The sequence below is a fragment of the Condylostylus longicornis genome, unplaced genomic scaffold (genome assembly GCF_029603195.1).
Source record: "Condylostylus longicornis isolate FDR11 unplaced genomic scaffold, ASM2960319v2 ptg000030l, whole genome shotgun sequence".
In the NCBI taxonomy this organism is placed as follows: domain Eukaryota; kingdom Metazoa; phylum Arthropoda; class Insecta; order Diptera; family Dolichopodidae; genus Condylostylus; species Condylostylus longicornis.
In genome coordinates, this window is record NW_026577999.1 from 10,151,857 (window position 1) to 10,178,606 (window position 26,750).

At 20.3% G+C, this 26,750-nt stretch overlaps 1 protein-coding gene across 13 annotated transcripts in view; it reads left to right on the plus strand.

Moving 5' to 3' along the window:
• Nucleotides 1–26,750, plus strand: part of LOC129608167 (RIMS-binding protein 2) — an 86,346-nt gene that overhangs the window by 48,190 nt on the left and 11,406 nt on the right. For 10 of the 13 annotated variants that reach the window (XM_055519504.1, XM_055519506.1, XM_055519511.1 and 7 more), the window contains 5 exons: nt 1,736–2,161; nt 5,611–6,036; nt 6,151–6,423; nt 8,122–8,419; nt 15,027–15,094. In XM_055519504.1, the coding sequence (XP_055375479.1) occupies nt 1,736–2,161; nt 5,611–6,036; nt 6,151–6,423; nt 8,122–8,419; nt 15,027–15,094 (1,491 nt within the window). The remainder of the gene's footprint in view (nt 1–1,735; nt 2,162–5,610; nt 6,037–6,150; nt 6,424–8,121; nt 8,420–15,026; nt 15,095–26,750) is intronic. The other 3 variants (XM_055519514.1, XM_055519515.1, XM_055519516.1) reach the window with 2 other exon arrangements.

A 26,750-nucleotide genomic window follows, 5' to 3' on the forward strand; every position in this document is an offset into this window, starting at 1 on the left:
TTAATTCTATTATTGTAGATCTATTAATTGTAGATAAAAAATGTAAGAGTTAAAATAATATTAAAACTGTATACTTGATCAATATATAAGAAAACGAATCATTTTAAAAAACATTTCCATAATAAATGAAACGCTGAGCTCTTTAACAGAAATATTGTGGCTCTTACTTATTGTTGCTCTTATAGGACAGTGTCTTTATATACCTTAAATTTAATGTTGGAAGGTGATTTTATATATGTTTTTGATTTTGTTTTAGTATTTTCTGTTATAAAGACTTATTTTATTAGATTATTGTTTTATTTTTGTCTAAAGAGTTAGAATTTTTCCTTTAAGGTATTAATTTTATTATAGAGGCAAAAATTATGTTTTCCTGCAAAGTAGTTGTAACAATTAAAAATAAGAAAATTAGAAGTATAATAGAAATCTCAAAAATGGAATGAAATTTGGTAAATTGACAACATTGTAAAATAATAATTTCGAAGTTTTTGTTGTTAATTAATTAGCGTTATTAGCCTATGTACAGAAACCGTACGATTTGAGTACGCAGTGTAAAAATAAATGGCATAGCGAAAAAATCGAGCAAATCTTTTTATACAAGAAAATTTAACAAAACCGTCTAACAAATAAATTTATAAATTATTTGAAAAACGCACGAAATGTTTTCAAATTTCATTTTGTTTCATATTAATAATATATGTAATTTATATAGTAAAAGTTAAACAAGTTTATAAATAAAACTCAATTGATTGATCCTTTTGTTTAATGCTAGAATTGTAAATTAATATAAAAATTAAAATATGTAACATACATTATGTGTATTACATAACAATGTTTAAAAATAATGAACGGTCTTATAATAATGTTCACATTTGCCAAATTTTTGATATAAAAGTTTTAAACAAAAAATTTAAAAAATGTCCAAAATAAACTCTTAATAAATTATTATAGCTATTATTTTTTTGTTTATTAATTATTAAATTAAATTAACAAAATGTTAATTCGATCAATCAATAAAGCAATTCTTAAATATATAAGTAGTATACAATTTTTATATAACCTATATGAAATAATAAGTCTTTTTTTTGCCTAAATCAAATAATCTGCTTAAGTAAAGTTTAGTGTTATATTAATAAAGCTTTAATCTGCATAATAAATATAATTAAAAAATTCAATTTTAATTCGATATGTATAATACTTTGAAAAATATGTATAATTAAAATTAAAAATATAACGATTATATATTTAATTGTACATAAATAATTTGTAGTAGTTACTATAAAAAATGTATTTAACCGCTATAACTAGCATTTACAAATAAAAATGGAATTTTATTTAACTTTAGATCTACAAGCTAAAACATGTAAAATTATTTAATATGTATGTATAGTTAAACATAACTCATAATATATATCACATTTTAAAACAATTAATTTTATTCACATTCATCTTTATAGAAATTATTGCAGGAACAAATAAATAAAATTCTATAACATAAATTTTTTATAAATGTACCAAAGTTTACACATATTTCTTAATATTTTATTACTTAAAAAAATAATTTATTCGTTTTTTTTTTCTTTTTTAAATTGGATTGACTTGTTTTTTTAATTTTTAAACGTGAACTAATTTTAAATGTGGTATTTTAAAATTAATTTTCGTATTTATGTTTTAAAAAAAAAATTATTCATTTTGTTTATATAAACACCACTGGTTCGAACTCTAAACTTTAATATAGACGGCAAATCAAAATCAACAGCAATTACAAAATCAACAATTACAAAATCAGCAATTGCAACAACAGTCACATTCTCAACAATCTCAACAACCTAAATATCCAAATGCTCCTGGATATCCAAATACAACTGGAACTGGTGTTCCTGCAATTGAAATTACTAAAGATGGTAATTTAGGTCTTCATGGTGATTTATACCAAAATGATCAAAGTCTGAGTTTATATCAACAACAACAACAACAACAACAACAATCACAATCGCAGCCACATCATCCACAAACAACTCAATATCAACCACAAACGACTCAATATCAACCACAAACAACACAATATCAACCACTTTCGTATCAGCAACAGCAGCCATTAACTCAACAACAACAGCAATTACAACAGCAAACGCAATTAAATCAACAGACACCCGGGCTTCAGGTCAGAAATTATAATACTGAGTGCCTTAAAAATATTATATAGAATACGCTACGATGAGTCTATATAGTTGTTTTCGCTTCTTTTATAACTTCGAAGCTATATACATTAATTATTAAATTGTGATATTTTTGATGTGTTTTTAAGATTTTCTAGATGTTTTATTTTATTTTTTATTTATTTTTAATGTTTCCTATTAAGTATTTTTGATGTGGAAGGTTTCATTTTTTCAAAATAAAAAAACAAACAAAAAACCAAAATCATTAAAAACGAAAAAGTCAGTAGACTCATAAATTAAAAGAAAAATTAAATATCCAATATTGCTTGTGAGAATTATTGTGAGATACTGAGATCTAATGCTATATAGAAAAAAACCTTTATATATATGTCACTTTTATTATTATTATTAGCTATATTATTTAATTATATTCCTTAATAAATGCAGACTATTTCTTAACGACTTGAATTTAAATTGATATAATAGAAAACAGTTTAAGAAATATTTAATATAGTGTAAACTTTAGAAAGAAGCTTGCGATGAAATACTTGTAATTCTTTTTTCGTTCTCAAAGAAGGAATTCTTTTCAAATGTATAACTTTACCAAAATCTTAATTGCATATTATTAATACAATTAACTTTATAATATTGAAAAATTCCCCTTTTTTTTTTTACTTCAATTTAAACTCAATATCTATAACATCGTACAATAATTATGTGCGCATATTACTATTTTTAATTTATTCTTAATAGAAATAGATTTTAGATTATTATTTTCCGGGATTTTTAAAAATTCAGTTCTAGTTTAGATCCTAATAATATAAAGTATGCTCGATAAATTAAAACTACAAAGACGTAGCATTTTCGATAAATACCTATCTACTACAAAAGAATTATGTTCGGAAATCGTAGCGTGCTAAAAGTTCTAAAGCATATCTGCATTATCGAAAGTCCCCTTCCATTCGAAACATAAAAATTATGAAAACTTGCCTTGTCCTAAAACCATATACATTTTCGCTATGTCTTACAATTAAGTTATATTAAAGTTATAAATTTGAAAGATTCCATAGCATATTTGTTTTATTCGTAAATTATGTATTATTATTTGTTTAAATTAAATTAAAATTTGCAAAAAAAACATAATGAGTGATCGCAAAATTTTCATGGTTTTTATGAAAAAGAAAAATTATGCTTTTAAGCTTTTTTATTTTCTTTTTATTTGACAATTTTACATTTCTCATATAATTATGTTTTAAAAATTTTTATATATTTATTCATTTTTATATTTTCGATTTATCATTGAATCCAAACAAAATGACATTCCCGAACTGGAATAAAAATACCAATTTATATACAATTTATTATTTTATATATTTAACGGAATTTTTTACAATATTATACATTTATGTACATAAATAACGTAATATACTGAAATAATTGTAAAATAAAACTATATAGTATTAAATATAATAATAATTATTAATGATATTTGTATTTCTACTATCTTAGGATATGATTGCATAAATTTATTCAAATGTAAACACTTTAAGTATTAATCTTAATTTTTTTTTTATTAATTAAAAAATTTCAATTAAGAATATCTACTTAAATATGCATGTCCTTTATATTAAATATGAATGTATATTAATAAAAAATATGCATAATCAATAATATTGAAAATAATTATAAGTTAAAACGAAATTCATGCACAATATTATTTTAATAATTATTTTTTTCACTTGTTTTCAATTCTACTATACTTATACATACTATTATTATTAACTATTATTTTACTATATATGTACATTTCCAAAGTTTTTGTATATCAAACAAAAACAGATCATAATTTTTTTTAATTTCTGAATGAAAGTCAGAAACTTTTTACACAAAAATTGTGTTCAATTATTTATTTTATTAAAAAAAAGACATATTCCACATTACAAATAAAAGTAAACATTTAAAATAAAATTTTGCATAAAAACCAACACCTTACAAATTAGAGTTATCGTAGTGTTGTTTAAATAATTGAAAAATAATTAAACTCAAATATTTTCTTATGAATAAGTTTTCTTATGCTTGGCTTTTATATCTCGACTTCTTTGACGCTAATATTACTTAAATTCATATATTTCTATCATTTCCAAAAAATAAAAATGAATTTTCAATTTTTAAAGCGAAAATCAAGATGTTATAATACGAGTAACATTTTCCAAATCTGCAGTTTTTGGATGTTTTTAAAATAAAGAAAACTTCTTTTAATGCGCATACATACGTAGTATAAGTCATATAAGAACATTAAAAGTCTTTTTTGACTTAAACGAGATAGACTTTTGTTTCAAAACATTTTCAAGTAATTTAATTTTTTATCCGATTTAATATCATGTTATTTGGTTTTTGTTATAATTTAAATAAATTATTTTTGTTTATTATAAGTTATAGAGATTAAGAAGTCTTATTGTTGTAAACTGAAAATCGGCATTATATAAATTCCATTTTTCAGCATTAAAATTGCATGTACATGACTAAATTATACCGCGGTATAGTTTTCAATTTATGACATAGAGGCATTAAAATCATTAAATTTTTATTGTTTATTGCTACAATTCAGTTACTCAATAAAATTTTTTCATATTACAAATTTCCCCAACAAAATATATTTTTATTTATTTCAAGAATTCTCTTTTATTAAACAGATGTAATAAAATTTAATCATAAAATACTTAGTATAAAACACAAGTTATAAATTATTTTAACAAAAATTTTGCTTGAACTATTAAAAAAAAAATCAAGAAGGAAATATTCATTAAAATTGCACCCATTGTAAGGAACAAATTTATAGTTTAAATTTAGATATAAGAAAATTTATTAACAATAATCCATTCATTTGAAAAAACAAGTAGATTTTATGAAAACTGAACAAACAACATTCTGTAAAAAACTAAATCATTTTAATTTTAATATACACAATTTCTCTTACAACTTTCTTGTGTGTATGGTGTGTAATATTTATTTTTTGTTTTTAGAACCAGTGCGAATATTCCTTTTATAATAATCACATTAAACAATATGTAATCTCACTAAAAATATATAAAACTATTATATTATTTATTCATTTTTGGTATGTAATTAGAAAATTTTAAAATTAACTTAAAATTTTTGCATTTTTTAACTTTTATTTCTAATTTCTGTACCTACAAACACATCAAATTTGTTTTTGTTTTATTTTTGAATTATAATATTTAAGTTATATTTTAAACACTCACACTTATGTAATTGGCTTATATATGTACACACGAAATATATGTAACTGTTATTATCTGTTTCCCTTCTTATTTTCTGCAAAAGAAAAATAAAAAAAAAAAAAAGAGAAAAAAACGATTGTGGATTGAAATCTTTTATGTGAAAATACAATTTTGAAAAAATAAGTTTAATAATTAAAATTGTAATTTAATAGGGTTACCAACAACCTGGTCAAAGAATGCAACAACCAATGGGACAGCAAATGGGGCAACAACAGATGGGTCAGCAAATGGGACAACAGATGGGTCAACAAATGGGACAACAACAAATGGGTCAGCAACCAATGGGCCAACAACCTATGGGACAACAAATGGGTGGACAACAGATACGACCACAAAATCCAAATCAACCATATTATGGTCCTGGAGGACCAACAGCACAACAGCAACAACAACAGCAATTACGTAATCAAAATCAAAGAGGACCAATGCCCGCCCAAAGGGGTCCTATGCAAACACAGCAAGGACAAAAGAAACCTAGATATTTCATTGCTATGTTTGATTATGACCCCAGTACAATGAGTCCAAATCCGGATGGATGTGAAGAAGAATTACCTTTTCAAGAGGGTGATACCATTAAGGTTAATTTATTTTAAACAAAATACGATTTCAATATTTTTTGTTATTTAAAGAATCATTGTATTATGTCCTTTTGTTTTTTAATTCAAAAGTTAAAAGTTTTGCATTTATTTTAGGTTTATGGTGATAAAGATCCAGATGGTTTCTATTGGGGTGAATTGAGAGGTCGACGTGGATACGTTCCACATAATATGGTAACTGAAATTGATGAAAGTCAAGTTGGTGCTCAAGGTGGTCCTGCGGGACCACCAACACAAACAACACAACAAAGTGTTCGTGGAGTAAGTAGAGACAGATGGGGTGATATTTATGCTAATATGCCAGTTAAACGTATGATAGCAATGTATGATTATGATCCACAAGAACTTAGTCCGAATGTAGATGCTGAAGTGAGTTTAATATTTTATATATGTATATATCATTAAATGTGTAATAATAAGTTTAAAGTTAAATATTTATATGTACATATATGTATATCTATAGGTTAAATATATATTTGTTTTAGCGTAAATGTTTTGCCTCATATATATTGTATGTTTCAAATTTATTCTATGTATATATTAGTATATATATATTTTTATTATAATAAATATTTTTAATATTATATTGAATAATATTTTATAAAGATATTATAAAAAAACTTGCCAGCTCGCAAAAATATACTAAAGTTTTAGGTATATCTTCTTTGAATCATAAATAATCAAAATACAAAATATTTCAAATTATTTTCATACTGTTATAAAAATTTTATATAATAATGCATTATATAAAATTGGTTTTTTTTTTAATATTCAAAATATGTAAAATTATATTTTCTTCAACATTTTGAATAATAATTCAATTATAATAGATTTATAAAAAGCGCTTTAAAATATTCTATGTTACAGAGAAAAAAGAATTATTATAGCAAATAATTTTTGTATAAATGTTTTTAAGATGTCCATTTAAATTTTAGATGAAGGGCATGTAAAAACATATTTTAAATGTCAAATGCATGCTATTTCTTAAAAGTAAAAAAAAAAGTAAAAAAAAAATATCAACAAAAGTATTTTCAATTAAAATAATAATGATGTTTTCTAACTTTTCCCCCTATAATCCCATCCCGGAATGGATCCTTGGTGGATGATGAAATTTTGCTTAGAACCTTGATGTAAGCTTTCCATATTATATTATAAATAATATGATAAAACAAAAATATAAAAGAACATTTTGATTAATTCAAAATAAAAAACTTGACAACTTATACAAAATGAATTTTTAAACACCATAGAAAAATCAAACATGAAAAATATATAAGAAATAATTACCTAATATAATAATATCTTTAAATATTTTATTTTTTTTTTTATTTTTATTTGAAAATTGTAAACAAATTATTTAAATATATTCATATTGAATAATGTAAAAGAGAATTTTAATTTTTGTTTTATATTTTTTTGTTATTTTGTAATGTAAACAAAATATACTCTTTAATATTGAAAACAATTTCTTAAAAATATACTAAATATATATATGTACTATGTCAGTTCTATATTATAAACTATCATAGATTTTCCCACTTTAAAAATTTAACTATATCAACTTAACTAAAATAAATTTCACTACTCAAATTTATATTATACTATTAAAACAAAACTCTATATATATTAAATTCAAAAATATACTTATATATTTGTATGTATAAATATATCGTACATTAAATATTATATAATATATATTCTCATTTCATAACACAATATACTTTTTTAAATTAAATTTTAAATCATAGACCTTGAATTTCATATTGGAAAAGATAAATTTTAATATTACGTTTAATACTTTAAACCTTTCATATTACTCTCTTAATAAAAGGTTGTTTTGCATTGTAATCAAATAGTACTTTAAAATATGAAACGTGAAAATAAGAAAAAAAAAAAACTATTGGTATAAAATATAAAACTTGAAACATTGTAGTGTAAACATTTTATTCTTGGAATATGGAACTCAAGGATTTACTTATATATTTTTTAAATTCTTTATTGTACCTGTGTATACATAAATAATATTAATATTTAAACTACAATTTTTATATTCTTTTATGAACACAGCAAGTTGAATTAAGTTTCAAAACTGGTGAAGTAATACTTGTATATGGTGATATGGATGAAGATGGATTTTATATGGGTGAATTAGATGGTGTTAGAGGTCTTGTACCATCTAATTTCTTAACAGAAGCTCCAGATCAATATAGTAATCAAATGGGACCAGGTGGACCAGTAGCTGCACAACGTAATTTAAATAATCGAGGTAGAGGTCAAGGTCCTGGAGCTAGAGGACCACCACCACCACCTAGAGATAATATGATGCCTGGCGCAATGAATCAAAGAGGCCCACCGGGAAGGAAAGGTATGTTTCTTGTTTCAAATAAAAAATTTTTGGCTTTTTTTTTTTATTCATATATTTATGTATAAAAAAAGGAAAAAAAATTATAATAAAACTGATTTTATTTTTAGTTTATTTTTAAAATGTTTATAATTTTAAAAAATATATAATGCAAACGTATATATATATTTAATATAAAAATATAAGTATATGAATTTTTATTTTGTATTAAATTTATTATACTATATTTGTCATAATTTTTTAATGTTTAATTTTGTTTTTAATTTTTTAAATAATCCAAAACCAAACAAGTATGTTTATATAATTTAATTATGTATATTTCTTCTATATAATTTAATCAAAAATTATCTATTTTTTCTTTATTTTGTTTTTTAATTAAATTTAAACACTTTGTACAAAAATAACTTTTAAATCTCTTAATATATTATATAAATACCTCAATATTATTGTAGATATTCAAAAATTATTTGAAAAACTTTTGAAAAATTATGTAATTAATATGAAATTCCTACATTTTTTTTAATGAGCTGAAATTAAATGATCTTTCTTTATATAACGTTCGAATATTAAAAAAGAAACAAGCAAAGTTGTATACATTTTCAGTTTTATACATATTTGGTATTCAGTATTTTACAAATTATCAAAGATAATTAAATTACAATATTTATTAGTAATACAATTAAAAAATATCTTTAAGTACCAGCATTTATCAATATTATTTGCGTCTATAATGGCCTAAAAATGAAATTGAATTTTATTATAAAAATTTTTCATCAAAATTTAATTTATATAGAACTTTATAAATTATGACTGACTTTTTTAATATTGAATTCGGATATTTTGTAATACTAAAAAATTATGATTTATAAAAATATTACAATTTTTTTCCAACCAAGTATAAAAGTACACATTATTGTGAAAATACCTTTTCCTGCAATTGTTTTTTTACTATTTTATAAAAATCGAGAAACATATTTAGTTTAATTTTGCAAAAGCATAAATTATTTTTAAATGAACTGTGGCCATTATAATTTAATCTTTAATGTAATATAAAAATTTCAAACACACAAAATGCATTCAAAGAATTAAAATATTCATAAGAAAATTTAAACTAATATTTAAAAACTCTTGGTTTTGCCCTAAGCCTAGGCTTTGTCCCTAGTTAGGCTTTAAATTCATATGTTCAATATTTATATTTAATTAAATATAATTTATTTTAAAATTTAAAAACAAAAATATAACTTATTGTACAATAAATGTACTTTCAAGTGTACTTTCAAAAGTGTATTTGTATGTTTTTTTTTTAAAATACAATAAAACTATTAAATCGTAAAATTAATTTAGAAACTTAAAACGTTTTTTCAAAACAAAAAAAAATTTAATAGAAATTCCATTATACAATATGTTGTATTAATTGCTCAATTTCTAAAATCATATTATACATATTTTACATAATATTATAACTAGTTTATCTGAAAAGTGAATAAAATTAAGTTTTATTAAATTATTATTTGATAAAAAGTAATAATTTAACAAATTCAATCATATAGTTTATGTGCATATACTGTATAAAAGAGTAAAATGAAAATTTTTTTCACTTTTTTTTAATAAATTTGTGATATATAAAAATGAAATTGTTAAATTTTATTTTAATATTATCGGAAAACTGGATTAATTTTTTTTATTATCTTGTTATATAGTTATATATATAAGATTAATTCCCTTGAATTATTCTTATTTATAAAATTTAATTTAATATTCATTAATATTATTTTATTTTTCTTAATATTTCTTTTATTTTCTATAACAAGTAGATTTCTTGTATACTACATAATTATATAAATTTTTAAAACTAATTCTTTCTTATACAAATAAAATACAAAACTTGCTTTTATATAAAATGAGTAACTTTTCCTGATATTTTATACAAAATAAATATGTATTTTATATTAAAATATTATATTTTAATTATATAATTTAATATAAATATATAAATTATGTTTTTTTACTTAAAAAAATTTATTCGAAAGAAAAGAATATCACACAAATTCTTCTAATATTAATCTACAACATACTATGTATATTTTATAAATGTATATATATATATTATAAATATATACATATATATACATATAACTTGTAATAACCAACATTTTTAAGTATTTTATTAATTAAAACGAAGCCAAATAAAAAAATTTATAATGGATTTTTAAAATATAAGTCTCTTATAATTTTTTATTATTTTATTATGTTTTGATATATCGTTTAAATGTGTGTGTATATATATATCAATCATTTATATAGTAATATATATAACCTGAAAAGTATAATATGTTGTTATAATATATAAGAAAAACTACAATTTCCAATTTTATTTTCCTATAAAAATTAAATACAAAAATATTATAAAAATAAGAAAGCTTTGTTTTCTTTTTAATTTGCAATATAAATAGATTGAAAACTTCTTTAAAAAATCTTTTATGTAAAAAAATCATAAGGGGTTTCGGCAGCTTGATATTATTATTGTAAAAAAAAGGAAAAAGCAAACAAAATGTTCTTCAACTAAGTTAGTGAACGGTCGATAGAAACTTTTCAATGCGAAAATTAAATATCATTTTTGTTTTTACTCTTAGTTTTTGCGAGTACGATAATTTTTTGTAGAGAGAATTTGCACTTTTAAGAGGCATAAAAATTTTCACTGCATATAAATTTTGCTGTAGTGCAATAGTACGGCGTTTCATAATATTTTACGGCAAGCTGCGGAAATCCCTATATTTTTTGGATTATTTTACTATATTTTATGCAAAACGAGTGATGCATATACACATACACATACACGTTTTAATATAAAATAAAAAAAAACTTTTAAATCTAATATAATATTATGTATTTTAATAAAGGTATATATGTACATTCATAAGACAGAATTTATTATATATGTATATATACTTGGGAATTAGTATTTTCATTATTCTTATTTATTATATAAACATATATATATATATATATATATATATATATATATATATCTATATATATATATATTTATATAAGATGCAAATATACATGCATATATATGTACAATATATATACGTACATATATCATTCATAATTTCCAAAATGATTAAAAATATATATATATATATAAAGTAAAAGTACGCCGGATGCTTTAAGTGTTAAATGTGTGCGCACCATATAAACAAAACTTTCTATTTTATATACTACATTATATATTATATATATTTATTTATATAAATGATATTGATATTTCATAGAAAAACAAAAAAAAAAAAACTATTTATACTCATATAAGGAAAAACTCACTTTTTTTTTAATATTTCTTTTATTTTGATATGGTTTATCTAATACATAAGACATATATTTATATATATATTTTAAACAAAATAGAAAAAAAAGAAAAAAAACTAAAAAAGTAACATATATAAATATACAATTAAATTAAACTTTAATTTAAAATGTAAAAATCCGGTAAATCAATTTTAAAACTTGAAGTAAAAAAAATTATAACTATAGTCAATTTACAATAAAAGTGTGTATCTATATGTACCCATATTTCATATTATTTTAATTATATTGGATATATCATAAATTAATTATGTTATGTTAATTATTTTCGAATAAATATCCTGGCTTCCACGTTCTTAATATAAAAAACCACATCATAAAGCTGTTAAAAGAACTTTTTTACCATCAAATTTTTTTGGAATTTAATTTCAATCATTTATTTTTACTCCTAATTATGCCTCTTTAACTGCAGCTTTTTGAGCGAAATTGTAATATTGCAAACTCTACAGTTTCGTAGATAATATCAATCTATTGTTAGAGTCGTATTATTCTAAGAACTTATCCAACAGCAGAAAAATTTTGTCAAAAATCAGCTTAAAGTTCGGCGCTAATCAAAATACCCCTCATAGTTCATATGACTCGATGATATGACTTTTTCCCTTTATCGTAACTATTCATCCTGAACTCATTCATTACAATTTATGCAAAAATTGCAATGTAAAGTTAAGTCAAATCAATGATTTGTAAAGTAGGAACCTTTTCTTTCAACAAGTAAATATACTACTTTTAATAAAAATCTACTACAATACATTCTGATAGCTTGACGACTTTTTCTTGTGCAATTAAAAACGTTTTTAAACAATATGAAACGGAAAGTTTTGTCGATGTCTCTTTATTTGCAATGGAACATGATATTTTGCAAAGTTTACGTTTTATTTGCAATTATGGAAGTCAGATATACCGTATTATAAAATGTTACGTTATATATAAAATATAAATATAATTTGGATGTTATAGACATTTTTGGTTTTTATTTGTTTATTTATTTTTAAAATTTTCTAATTATTAAATAAAATCTATATATACGTACATAATATTAATTAATAGAACATATTTATATTATTTTATATATAAATACAATATAAATACATTTTTATATTACTTTACATTTTATGTATAGTAGATTAAATTTTGTAATTTTTACAATGTGTTTTATGCGCTGTATAGAAACAATAAATTATATCAATGTTTAACTTTTATTTTCGTTTTATTAAATTTTTATATTATTATACTAATTGATATTAAATTTTACACATGTTTTGCGATATTTCAATACCCATACCTTAAGGTTCTTATACATATAAATTTTAAACTCTTATATATCACAATATCCTTACATAATCAGATAATTTTATACAAAAAAATAATTACATTTTCGTAAAACTGGTTACATAAATATTAAACACTTATCAATGATATATATGGATGAATTTCCTATATGTATACGTATATATATTACATTTTTTAAGTGTATACATGTAGAAACATGTAGGCATACGCTTTTTAAACTCACTTTTCAAAAATTCTGTATAATTCATAGATTAGATAGATTGTATAATAAGAACAAATATTTTGCAGTGCACTTCTATATTCAATATTTTCTAATTGTAATTTAAATAGAAAATTATTCCAGCAAATCTTAATGAATATTCCAAAAACTATTTGCCTGTTTTATTTTCAATCGCATAACAATTTAGCTTGTTAAAATAATAAATTTTGCAAAATCAATTTATATATGATTATATTTAATATAACTATAATTGGTTTTTCTTAATCTTCATAAATATGCATTTATTAATATATCTTGAATTTAACAATTTGCTAAAACAGGTCGTTGTCATCATTGTCAAGTGAATGAGAGAAAAAATGAACTTATCGGATGTTACGAAATTTATTAAACTACTGTTTCTTTTTAAAGTTTTAGATGGACTGTCAGTATCAAAAAGTCAAAACTGAAAATTTATTTCAATTTTTTTTAAGTTTATTTTAAAAGGATTAATCCTCTTCTTTTAACATGTAAAATGTTATCTCTTATCTTTAAAAATTTTCTTTGTCACTGCTGCTTTTTGCCTATAAAATAAAGATCTAAATTAATTTCTAAACAAAAATTATTTTTAATTTTGATTTTTTGCTGAAAAAGCTTTTTTTTTCATCTTTATCTCTTTAATTTCAAATTTTACTGAAATATTTTTACTTAGCCGCACTAAATTCAATTAATAAAAACTTTTCCTTTCATTAAACAAAAAATGATTGAACGATAAAGGGTTTCATCAGTCGCCTTTTCCTCATAATTTAACGAACAAAGTGCAATACACTATAGCAACTAGTTTTAATAATTCATTTATTAATGACGACTATCAAATTGAACGGCAATGATTAAAGACCGTAATTTGAATCTTCATTTAAATTCAATAACAGTAATACAACATATAAATTTGTATATTATATTAGAAATTTAATTAAAAAAAAACTAAATAATAAAAATGCCAAAAATATGTCAAAATACGCTGATATTAAAATTGTTATTTTCTTTTCAAACCATTACATGTAACATTATTTTCTCTTTTAAATTAACACAATGAATACAATATTATATGCATAGTAACAAATTAATATTTAGTATATTTATTTGTAGTTTTATATTACATATATATGAATATGTTTTAATTAAATAAAATAATTGTTAAATTAAATTATAATATAAGTGCATATTCAAATTTTTTTCTTTTATTATTTTACAACAAATTAAATGTTTTAATTTTTTTCTTATGTAAATGTATATGTAATATTAAATTTTTAATATTTAATATATAAAATTTTTGTAAAATATTTGAATTTCGTATATTGTTATTAAATATTATGCGTATATTTAATAATTTACCATAAGAAATTAAACTGTTGAAAGAAAATTAAAGACAAAAATCAAAAAGTCGAATATTTTTTTAAAATAAAAAAATATTTAATAAAATCCAAACTCTTTATTGTAGATTGACTGTTTGATAAATTGTTTTTTTTTTTTTAATTAATTTAAAATTTTTATAAATACGTAAAAAAAAAATTTAAAGTAAAAGAAGTTACAAAATTATAATCGTTTTGAATGGAAACCATTAATTTTAAAGAAAGAATTTGTTTGAAAGTACTTTTTTTAGTTTTTTTTTGGTTTTTTTTTTGTTTTGTGAATTATACTTTCGTGATTTTTGCTCTGCTGTGATAAATGTCGAGTCTTCATGTTGTTTGTTGCTAGATGCTCGCCCTACTTCCCCTACACTGTTAGACAACACGGGCATTTCTGCCCTCGATCACCAAACTCAGGTAACTAAAAACTACTTTATCTAAAAACTTTCTCAAAAGAAACAAAATAAAAAAATAAAAGCGTATTTTCAAAATTACAACAACAAAACAAAAAAAAAAAAAACATTAAGATTTTAATATTAATATCAAGAAATCAAGTCATATTAAAAACACAGATATAAGTTAAATATAAGTAAAAAAAAGTTATTTATTTACTAAACTCAAATATTAAATAAAACAAAAATTTAAAAATGTTTTCTATGTATACATATGAAATTATTTACAAAACTCGATTTATAATTTTTTTTTACATTTATAATTATTCATAAGGTACTCTTTAATTAAACATTCTCTATATAAATATCATATACAACATATCTATATGATGTTCAGAAAATTATTAAAAACATAAAATATATAAAATTAAAATTTATTAATTATTTGCCAACAAGTAGACACAGTAACATGAAATCATACATATATCATTATATAAATGTCATATTATATCTAATTATATTTGCATATGTATACATAGTTTTTTATTTACCTTACAATATTGTTTTGTTTTTTGTAAGGAAAGACAAAAAGAAAATAAACATACTAGAGATTTTCATAAACACAATAAGAGTAAACAATACAGCAAACAATACAGCAAACAGAACACGCAATATACAAACGCCTAGTTTTGGCAGTTGTATTTAAAATATAACAATACAGATGATTTGACTGTGCTTGTCATCACAGTATAACGTTTTTTTTTCTTGATTATAAATTTGAAATATTTATGAACAAAAATTGATTTTCAATATTTTATGCTTATATGAATATTTTATAAACAGAGATTAATTCCGATTGCGATATGAATCGCAATGTATATTGTGTTTATGAAAATCACTATAAATTTTTCATTTGAAAATTTTCAACTATATAGAAAAAGCTAATTAAAATAAATAACAAAAAGAGTTCAAATTAACTTAATTAATTATTAAAAAGAAATTTAAATTAAAATACGTTTTTTTTTTATAATTTAAATTTTAAACAATAGATATTCTATTGGAAATATTTCTGAATATGAAAAAAAAAAAATAATAAAAGAAAAGAAAAAAATAAAATAAAAAAGGTTTAAATGAAAACACCCACCAGCCCACTATTTTTTTTGACTGTATTTTGAAAACTTATTTAACACTTATATGCGACTTTAACTCACATTTTATAATTTAAAAAAAAAAGAAATAAATAAAATTATCAATATGTGAAATTATCATTAAAACACTTTTTTTTATAAATTCATTTCTGTTTTTTTTTAATTCAATTTTAACTTCAAAAATAAAGAATATAAATTGTAAGAAAATATTAGTATATTTATTTCATATAGAAATAAAATTTCATTTTAATACAAAGATAATATTTTTATTTGAATATATTATTTTTTGTTATAATTAAACCTCATTTTTTTCTTTCTTTTTAATCATTTTGTATTTTATTTGAATAGATTTGTTATATTTTATACAATTTAGTATTTGCCCTGCATAATAATCATAAAGTAGTATAACAGTTTTTGTTTTGTTTTTTTTTTGATACCTTGTTATTGATAGAATTAAATACAAATGAAATGGCTCTATATACAGTTACTGCAAAATTTTGATATTATGCTAAAAAAATATGTAAGATTTGTAGAGCGCTTTTATGTAGAGCGTTCGTTTTAACAAAATATATTATTATATATATATATATATATAAAGATAAATATTCGTAATATATTTCAGTATAAAAAAACGTTTCATTGAATTTTATTAAAACTTTATATATATATATATGTATGTAGAATACATATATAAATATATATAGAATTAATCATTTTATATTATTCTCTTAATATAATCATTCATTTTGAAAAAAAAATTTAAGATTTAGCTATATTTCATATTGAGAATTTCCCATTAATTTTTTAATAAAATATAAAATATTTGTCATATTTTATGTCAATAATCAAAACGTCGTATTAATTAACATACATGCATTATAATATATACATATATATTGATATGGTTATCTTAGATTTTATTTTACAATTATCATCTTAGAGAGTTGCCATAATTAATGGCATATGAACGGTATTTCTTTGTAAATTTTTTTTAAAAAACCGATTAAAATTATTTACACTGTTATATTATTATATAAATAATAGTAAATGCTTTCCATAGCACATCACATATTATATATTATAATTATAAATACATATGTTTGATTTTTCATCACATTATATGTATGTTTCTACTATATAAGCACTTCAAAAAAATCACTCAAGTCATAAACATAAAATTCATATTTTCATATACAATTTTAAAAGATTTTCCAGTTCTTTGAATAAAAAATCATATTTTTTTTTCGAATATTTTATAATTTAAATAAATTTTTATATTAAGTATTTTTCATATTCAATAAAATAATTTGAAGATTAAAAATTTTCAAAATGAAGTATTATGAGTAAATAACTATTACTTATTATTTACTATCATTTTTATATTATTACATATACAATATTTACATTAAATACTTATGTTACATTAAATTTTTATGAAATATAAAGGGGCAAATATTATTTAAAAAAATACATACACATACCCACAAATTACTTTAATTCAATTCTAATCTTATATATTATGAAAATGTTATTAAATAATTTATAATTTTGTATATCGAACATTTTAAGTATACCTACATTCGTATATAATTGAGATATTTATAGTTTATTTTTATTTTTTATTTAAATTAAGTTTTACATATTTTTTTTTTTAATTTTAAATTTAATTTTAAAAAATTTAGTGAAATAAAAAATTAAATTTTCGTAAAAGAAATTTCGAACAAAAATATTTTTTGTAATAGACAATTTAACAAATTTATAGACTTACAGAATTATACTGAAAAATTTATAAAATATATGAACCACATTTAAAATATCGCAAATACATCACATAATTTTCGTGAATATTATCATATATATGATTTACAAAATTTTATTATAATAACCTCATAACATATTTTCAATTCATTTACCATTATTTTTGAATAACAATAATAAAATTATTTATTAGGTAAATATATTAAAATACATTGCATTTTATTTGCAAAAAAAAATACAAAATTTCATATTCAAACTCAATAAACAACATTAAAACAAAAATTTATTGTATATATATACATATTAATAAAAACAAAATTTTATCTAACATAACATTTTATACAATATTACGTGTTTGACAAATTTATATTATATATACAAGCAAAATTAAAGACAAAAATTATTTGCAAACAAAAAATGTGTTAACATCACTTTTGCACCAAAAAATTTTTTGAATTTTTTCTATATTTATGGCATAACCTTCAACTTTATATTAGAATTACAAAAAAAAAAAAAAATTTTTATACATGTTTTAAAAAGATAAAAACACTTGGCAATTAACCCTTAAATATTTTAATTAAATTTTAAAATATGTGATTTTAAACTAATATAAAATTTCATATTCTTTCGGTTATAGAAACTGATTTTATTTAATTTTCAAAAATTGCATACAATTTTAACTAGTTTAAATTTTAGTTATATTTTGTATTCTTCTTACATTTTATTTTAATTTTCAATGTGTATTAAGTTGGTTCATCTACCGTTGATGAGGTCGGTCAGTTAAAAGAGTATACAACCCAGGTGCAATTAAATAAGACTGGTTTCTATTAAAAGTTTCATTTCAATATTTTATAATAGTTGTTTCATTTTGTTTTTTTTTTGCTAATAATACTAAATATTTTTTAATAATAATTATATTTTGTATATTAAGATATTTGAATTATTATTAAAATAATATTTTTTATAATATAAAATTACTGTTACAATAAAACATAATATTTTACTTAATATTAATATTTAACATATTCTTAAATATTCTTCTTAAAAAAGTTTTTCATTTTTGGCTTTTTATTAAACTATATTATAGTAAAAATAAAAACTTATTAATTTTACTTCGAAATTTAAGGGTTAATTTAATACTTTTTTTATATTCAAAACATAAATTACTTTCAAGTATGTTTCAACAATCTTTAAAGTCTTTATGTTTTTCTTCTATATATACAATTTTTGTGTCTTAATCTAAGAGATTTTTTTCCGATGAATCGTTTTTTTATTCCATTTTCCTATTTTAATCTATAAATTTCATATAATTTTTATTTCATTTGTTTTTTTTTTGTATTTTCTCAAATTAATTACTTTTTCCAAACTATTTTAATATAGAATTGCATAAAATTCGGCGTTTTCTAAATAAGCTTTATATTATATAATCTTTCAATAAGAAAATATTTTATAATAATACTTTTTTTGCTTTGCATATTAAATAAATAAAAAAAAATCTTAATAAAGTGTATATTAAAAAACAAAATTAATTTTTTTTTCTAAAATTCAAATAAATTATTCTTAGGAAAACAAAGGTATATAATTTCATTATAATTAAAATATATGTAAATTTATATATTATAAATACTGTATATAAATAAATATATATACGTTTCTATAAGGAATTATAAATGTAATTTGAATAATTTTCATATTATGAAAATTTTAATAAATTTATAAATACTGTATATAAGTAAAAAATCTAATATTTTCGAATTTAAATTTTCAGTATTTTTTAAAAGGCAATTCAATCAATTTGAAATTAAATATTTAAAAATTTATTTAAATTTAAAAATCATATACATATATTTGTGCCGTTTTATTTAAGCTTGCCTTAAATTAATTTCAATATAAAAAATTATTTAAAACAATATTAAAAATTATTTATTAATTTTGTAATTTTTTTTACAATATTCATGATAAATGATTACGAGATTAACAGATAAAATACAAAAAAAAAATTAAACTAAATTAATGATTAACGTGCAGTGAATAGAATTCCCATACACAATTTGATTTAGCAATAAAAACATCCAACACAGCAATTTCCTTTTTATTTTTTCCAAAAATTAAATTTAAACCAAAAAACAAATTTATGAATAGGCATATAAGTGATCTTGATAATGGGCCCTTTCCCAGTATGTCAAAGATTTGACGATCATGTCAATTACGTCAATCGCTTGATTTAGCAAATGACAATCACCTGTAATTTGAGCAATTTTCAAACAAATCACTTATGCATTAGCCTTTAAAAACATGCGAAAAAAAAACTAAAATGACAATCAATTGCGTTAGCAACATATGTTGGGATTTATGACGCTAGCGTCATGTTGCCTTGGGATTCATGACTAACGTCAGTTGCATGCATTTGACATACTGGGAAAGGCCCATGAAGAAGTAGGCACTCAAATTAATTAAAAAAGATTTGTTTGATTTCCTTTCAACCTTTTCTTCCTAAAATGTTTGTAAAAGGAACATTATTGTTTTTGAAGGTATTGTTAAATATAATTTAACAATTATAAAATACCAAGGTAATTCCCATAGCTTTGTTATTGGTAATTAGGTAAACGCTGATTTGTCGATTTCAAAATTTTTTCACCATGTAGAAATCTTAAGATACTCCATTTCCTGTATTTATGTAATTTTAATTCAATTATATACCCAGTCAAATAAATATGTATATAAATATGCCAAAATATTGAAGCAATAGATTTCCAGAAATATTCTTTGAAATTTTTTAATATTTAATATTTTATCAAGAATTTGTTGCTTTAACCCTAGTATATATCCTCCAGAATCTTATTATTGTGAGTTTTCTTCTTGAATTGTGTATTCACGTATGTTGACTGATGTTCTATGCTAAAAGATCAAAAATAAAGTTTAAATTAAGGTTAAAAAATTTAAGAAAAGCAGTCATTTACACACGTTTACAATTTCAAATGATTTAGTAATTTATGAGCAAACTAAGATCTATATTTGATACTATATAATTTCATTATCTAAAATAATTTATAATTTATTATGAGAATTTCTAGTTAACACATATAAAAGGATGCTTTTCTTAAGAATTTATAGTATTTTAGTGAATAGGATAATAAATACTTTATTTAATTGAAGAATATATAGAGTCTTGGAATTAGAAAAACGAAAGCACAACGGTGTTTTTTTTACGGAATATTATAGAACTTGGTTTGCTTTGAATAAAATCAATTTATTCATATTTTTTATAAATATATACATAATATAAAGAACTTCAATATATAAATGAAATTGATAATGAAATTTATAAAATGATATAACTATTATAATTAAAGAAAATATCACTAAAACGTCATGTTTAAAAATTTAAACTATAAACGAAGATTTAAGATGAATATAATTTTTTTATTTTTCTTAGCAAATGCATGAAATTCGAATGAAAATTACTTATTGTGTGTGTTTTTCTTTCTGTAAATTTCAATTTCTTCCCTATATATACAATACACACACATATGTGTTATATAACTTTTCTGCAACGGATTTGTGTTGAATTTAATTTTTTTTCTCTCATTTTACTTTAAGTATAAAAAATTAATCTTTTATATAGCTACATATTTTCTATTCTTTTATAGAAGCTCGTGTAATAGTTAACATTGGCAGTATTTCGTATTATAAAGGAACGCGAACTTTGATGATTATTATTCTGTAGTAAACCTAAAAATAACAAAAAAGCAAAATTTGTTTTTGTTTGCAATGCAGTGTTATTGTATTTACTTCTGCATTTAAATTCGGTTTTAAGACTGCTTCAAAACTTTGACATTACGGAACACCACCATTTTTAATTTATATATTTTATTATTTTGCTATTCTTACTATTATAATTTTCAATAAAAAAAAATAAGGTTATTTTTTTCCATTTTAAGATATAAATTAATTGTCCATTTACCAAATATTGGGAAATAAAATCATAAATATAAAATTATACAAAAAACTTTAATCTCATATTTTAAAAATAGACAATTTTTAGAACACTGTATATTTCACATAAAATAAATAACATTTAATAACTAAGTATATTAAAATAACTGTCTGCAATCACCAGTTTTTTGTTTTGTTAAATTGAATTCATTTACAGAATATTTATTAAACGGTAACTATTAAAAATCTAAAATTTTAATACACCTACTATACTCTTGGTTAACAATATGTACAAACGTATATAAAAATAAGTATATTTCATTCGCTTCTTTACTCTTCTTTTTACTATACATACATATACATCAATAGATCAATTAAAAATCGCTATAGTTTAATTGAAAATATTAATATCTAAATATTTTTATAATTAAAAAATTTTATTTGACTGTAAATTTTGTTTTTCATTTTCAACTTTTTAAAGTTTACAGGTCATATTTAATCTTTTGTATATAAGAGTTTTTGTTTTTCTTAAAATTTTAGTTTGTTTTTTTTATGAATTGAATTTTTCCTTTATTATATTTAAAAAAATGTTATATTTTTAAAAATTTATGCAGATAAATCTCATTAATTTCACATACAAAGCAATTTCCAATACAAATTATTATGAGAATTGTCTGTAAAAAAAGAATATTTTAAAAGATTTTTATTCAGTTTAACTAATTTGTTGAAATTTTAACTAAAAAATTGATAAAAAGAAAAAAATATTAGATTTTTAATGTACTCGTGTAGAAAAGCGCTACGTACACGGTTGCGGCTCACGAAGAAATTTTCAAAACATTTCAAAAAATTAAAGTTTCAATTTTACTTACAATAAAATAATGTTCATTTTTCACTTTTTTTTCCATATTTCTCCTTATTTTAGATCAATGTTCAGTTAGGTGTCACATTTATCTTAAATTAATTCCATTCCAATTTTTTTAAGAAAATTAAATTTCGTAAAAATCTCTGTGAACTATTATTTTCAGTTAACTTATAGTTTTTGTAAATGACATGTAAAATATTTTGACAATTTAAGTGTCAATAAACAGAATAATTAAAAAAAGTTCACAATAGTTAATGGTTGCGTTCTGAAAATTTAAGAAACACATTTTGTGAATTATGCGTGTAAGAAAAATTTGTAAAGTTATTAACATAATTGACTAAAATCTCCTAAAAAAAAAGAAAGAACCAATTGGTGACAATTGGTACGTGTGCGTGTACGCAACTAATACTATTTACTTATGATCCGCTAAGGGAATGAAATTTTTGGCGAATATGAACTTTTACTATTACGATCGGGAATTATCATTACGAATGAAATTAAAAATCAAAATAAATAAGTTTTTATTTATCGTGTTTATTATTTTTATGTTATGATAATATAATTTTTTAATAGATTAAATTGGCAAGTTTGTATTCACTTCACCGATCACAATAAGTTAATATGCATATATTTTAGAATTTTTTAAGGCAATCGTCGGTCAAGTGCGACCCATGGGTCACATGCGGCTTATTCAACTTCAAAATGCGACTTATCATTCTGCTTGCAAGAACAACAAAATATTCGATTTTTATTCGTACAAATTTATTATATTTTGTCAAGACATATGAACCAAAGACAGTTGAAAACATCATTTCTGATAATCGAAAAATACAATTTTTACTATTGTTCTGCCTATTTACACTGGTTGTTGTTATAAAAAAAATTTTTTACGTTTACATGGTAATGTAATTGCTGTTGCATTTTTTACGCAGTTGCAGTTCTTACGCAGTAAACATCGATAAAAAAATAATAAAAAAACATTAAAAATATTTTTGATTTTTATTTTTTTTTATATGTAAGTAGATAATGTAAGAAACTCGAGTGGCCCACAAAAGTATGTGACGAATACTTTAGGGTATCAATAAAATGACATTTTTAAATAGTGTTGAAATTTTTTTCAACGTTAAACTGAATTGATCTTATTCTTATTTCATTTAATTTTGTTTTAATCAATTATTCCGTTTTTTTTTGTTTGACATTTATAAATAAAAATAATAATAATATATAAAAAAAATATTTTTTAGTTATATAATATGAAAAGAATTATATAAGAATGTTATATAAGAAAGTATATATATACACATATATATATACAAATAGTTAGAATTAAATTATTTTTTATTCATATTATAACAATTTCAATTTATAATTGATTAAATTCGTTATTAGGTAATATCAACGTTTTTGATGAACAGAAATATAATATGTAGGTATGTTGAAAATAATAATTTTTTTTTTATTTTAAACGTTTCTTTAAATTTTTATACAATACATATATATATATGCATAGCTTTACTGTGTAATAGAGAACTAAACTAACTACCTTAACAAAAATTAAAAAAAAAATTCCTTCCTCTATTTTCTAATCAATTTTAAAAAGACAATAATAAAGCATGGTCGGCATAAACAAATTACATTCTATATAAATCTATATATATATACACATAATAACCATTAAATGCTTTATAGATATATATATATACATATATGTATAATTTTAGCTTTAATTTTCTTTAAATCAATAATACTACCTATAAACTTTTAGCTTTTTGGTTTCAATTGCCAAACAAATCTTTTTTTTCAAAATTTTTCACTCTGTATAACAATTTGATTATAACAATTATTGTATAAATACTTAAAAATTCAAAAAAAAAGAAAAAAAAAAAAACAATTTAATATTTCATAATTTTCAAATAACTTATATATTACAAAATATTATTTTTTTCAACTCTATGTACAATATTATATTATACATAATATAATATATAGCTATATATGTAAATAATTGTTATATATTTTTAATTCTAATATTATAGATGTCAATCAATATTATAAGAATAATATGTGAATTTTCCTTTTAGTTTTCGAAATATGTATTTCGTTCGTAATGTGTAATTAAATATAAAATAAATATTTTATATTTGTACGTCAATTTATAACTGTACTATAATAATTTTCCCTTATACATGTACTTATATTATGTTTTTTTTTCTATTTTCATTTAAATATAACAAAATAACACAAGATCGACTATAAATTTCTTATATATAATTTACAGATTGTCAAAATTTTTATTCATAAAAATACATTAAAAATTTTAAATTAATAGATTTCGCAAAATATACTTACAACATAGAAACAAACTGTCCCTTCTACTAATGCTGTCTGTTATTCATTTTAATAATCTATATATATACCTACATAAATGAATGTTGAATATTATTGCAAGTATAATTTTATATATTTCTATATATTATGTTATTGAATTTAATTTACATTTCTAATATGAAGAATTCTAAGTAACTAAGAAAAAACTTACGTGTACGTTACTTCTCTTTCCTTGACAAGAAGAACCAAAAATAGTAAAGAGAAAAACTGAAAATTTTTTATTTTTTCAAATTTTTTCTTATTTTTATTCTTATCAAATATTGTTTTGTTACAAACATAGCCCTGGTTATACTAATCGGGACTGTGTTAAAAATTTAAAATTGTATGAGTATATTTTCAAATCCATACTTTGGGAATTTCTCTTTTAGCTATAGTATAGTGAGATTAGAGACTAACTTTAAATATATTGAAGATATTGTTATATAGGTACTGTATAATTTTTATTTTTTGTTTAAATCTTATAGTAAAAATTGTTGTTTTCAACTCTTCTTGATGTTTTTAAAATATTTTTGTAAATTTTTTCTAATTAAATATTTAATGTACTTTTTATTGTCTATAAAATAGAAAAAAATTCTTACAGTAAATAAAAAAAATTATTTCTTTTTTGTTTGTTTGTTTGTTTGTTTTTTTTATGAAATTTTTTATATACTATTGTATTGCTAATATAATTACATTATTCTGGTATTTATATGCGTATTTGATATTTAAATTTTATTCAATTAATTTTTCATATATATATATAAATTTTGTAAAAAGAAAATCTTCAATAACGATCTATTATATCTGCGTAAGTTGATTTATAATTAATAATAATTAATATAACAAAAAATATATATACATATACATAATATATTTTAAATTTAAAATTATATATTTGATTTGTAAATTTTAAAACTTTTCTTTAAAAATTTATTTAAAACAAAAAATTTTAATACAAAATATTTTTCAACCAAAAATTAAAATTGTTTTTAATTATACTATAATGAAAATTTAAATTCAAATGACAAAATTTATTTTTATTAACCCTTGACATTGTAATTGTATACCGGATATATAATGTCTGTTTCATAATTATAAATGAAACTTAAAAAAAAATTTACAGTGTGTCTACAACATATTTGTCCGATATATATGGAATATGCATTGTCATTTTATGTATCCAAATATTTGTCGATATAAAAAATAGGTATGTAGAGTTAAATGAATGACATTTATTTCACAAAAAAAACTAGAATATTTGGGTAAAAATAAATAGTTTCGCCTTTCACATTGTATTGTGTATGGGGAATAATTTTTTTTTATATGCCAAAAATAATTTTTTGAAATAAGTAAATAAAAATAAAAGAAATTGAAAAAAAGAATACAAAATAAAAATATTCTCAAAACAATTACCTCGTTTATATGACAGCTTGAACACTTGACTCGAAATTAGTTCGAAACTCACGTTGCGCTATCTCTATTTCAGCTTGAAAGATAATATATAATAATAAATATAATAATGATAATACAAAATCTATTTATGACTATATAAATCTAACAAATGACAAAAAAAAACTATGTTTTGTCATTTTCAAGAGGTGTTTTTATTT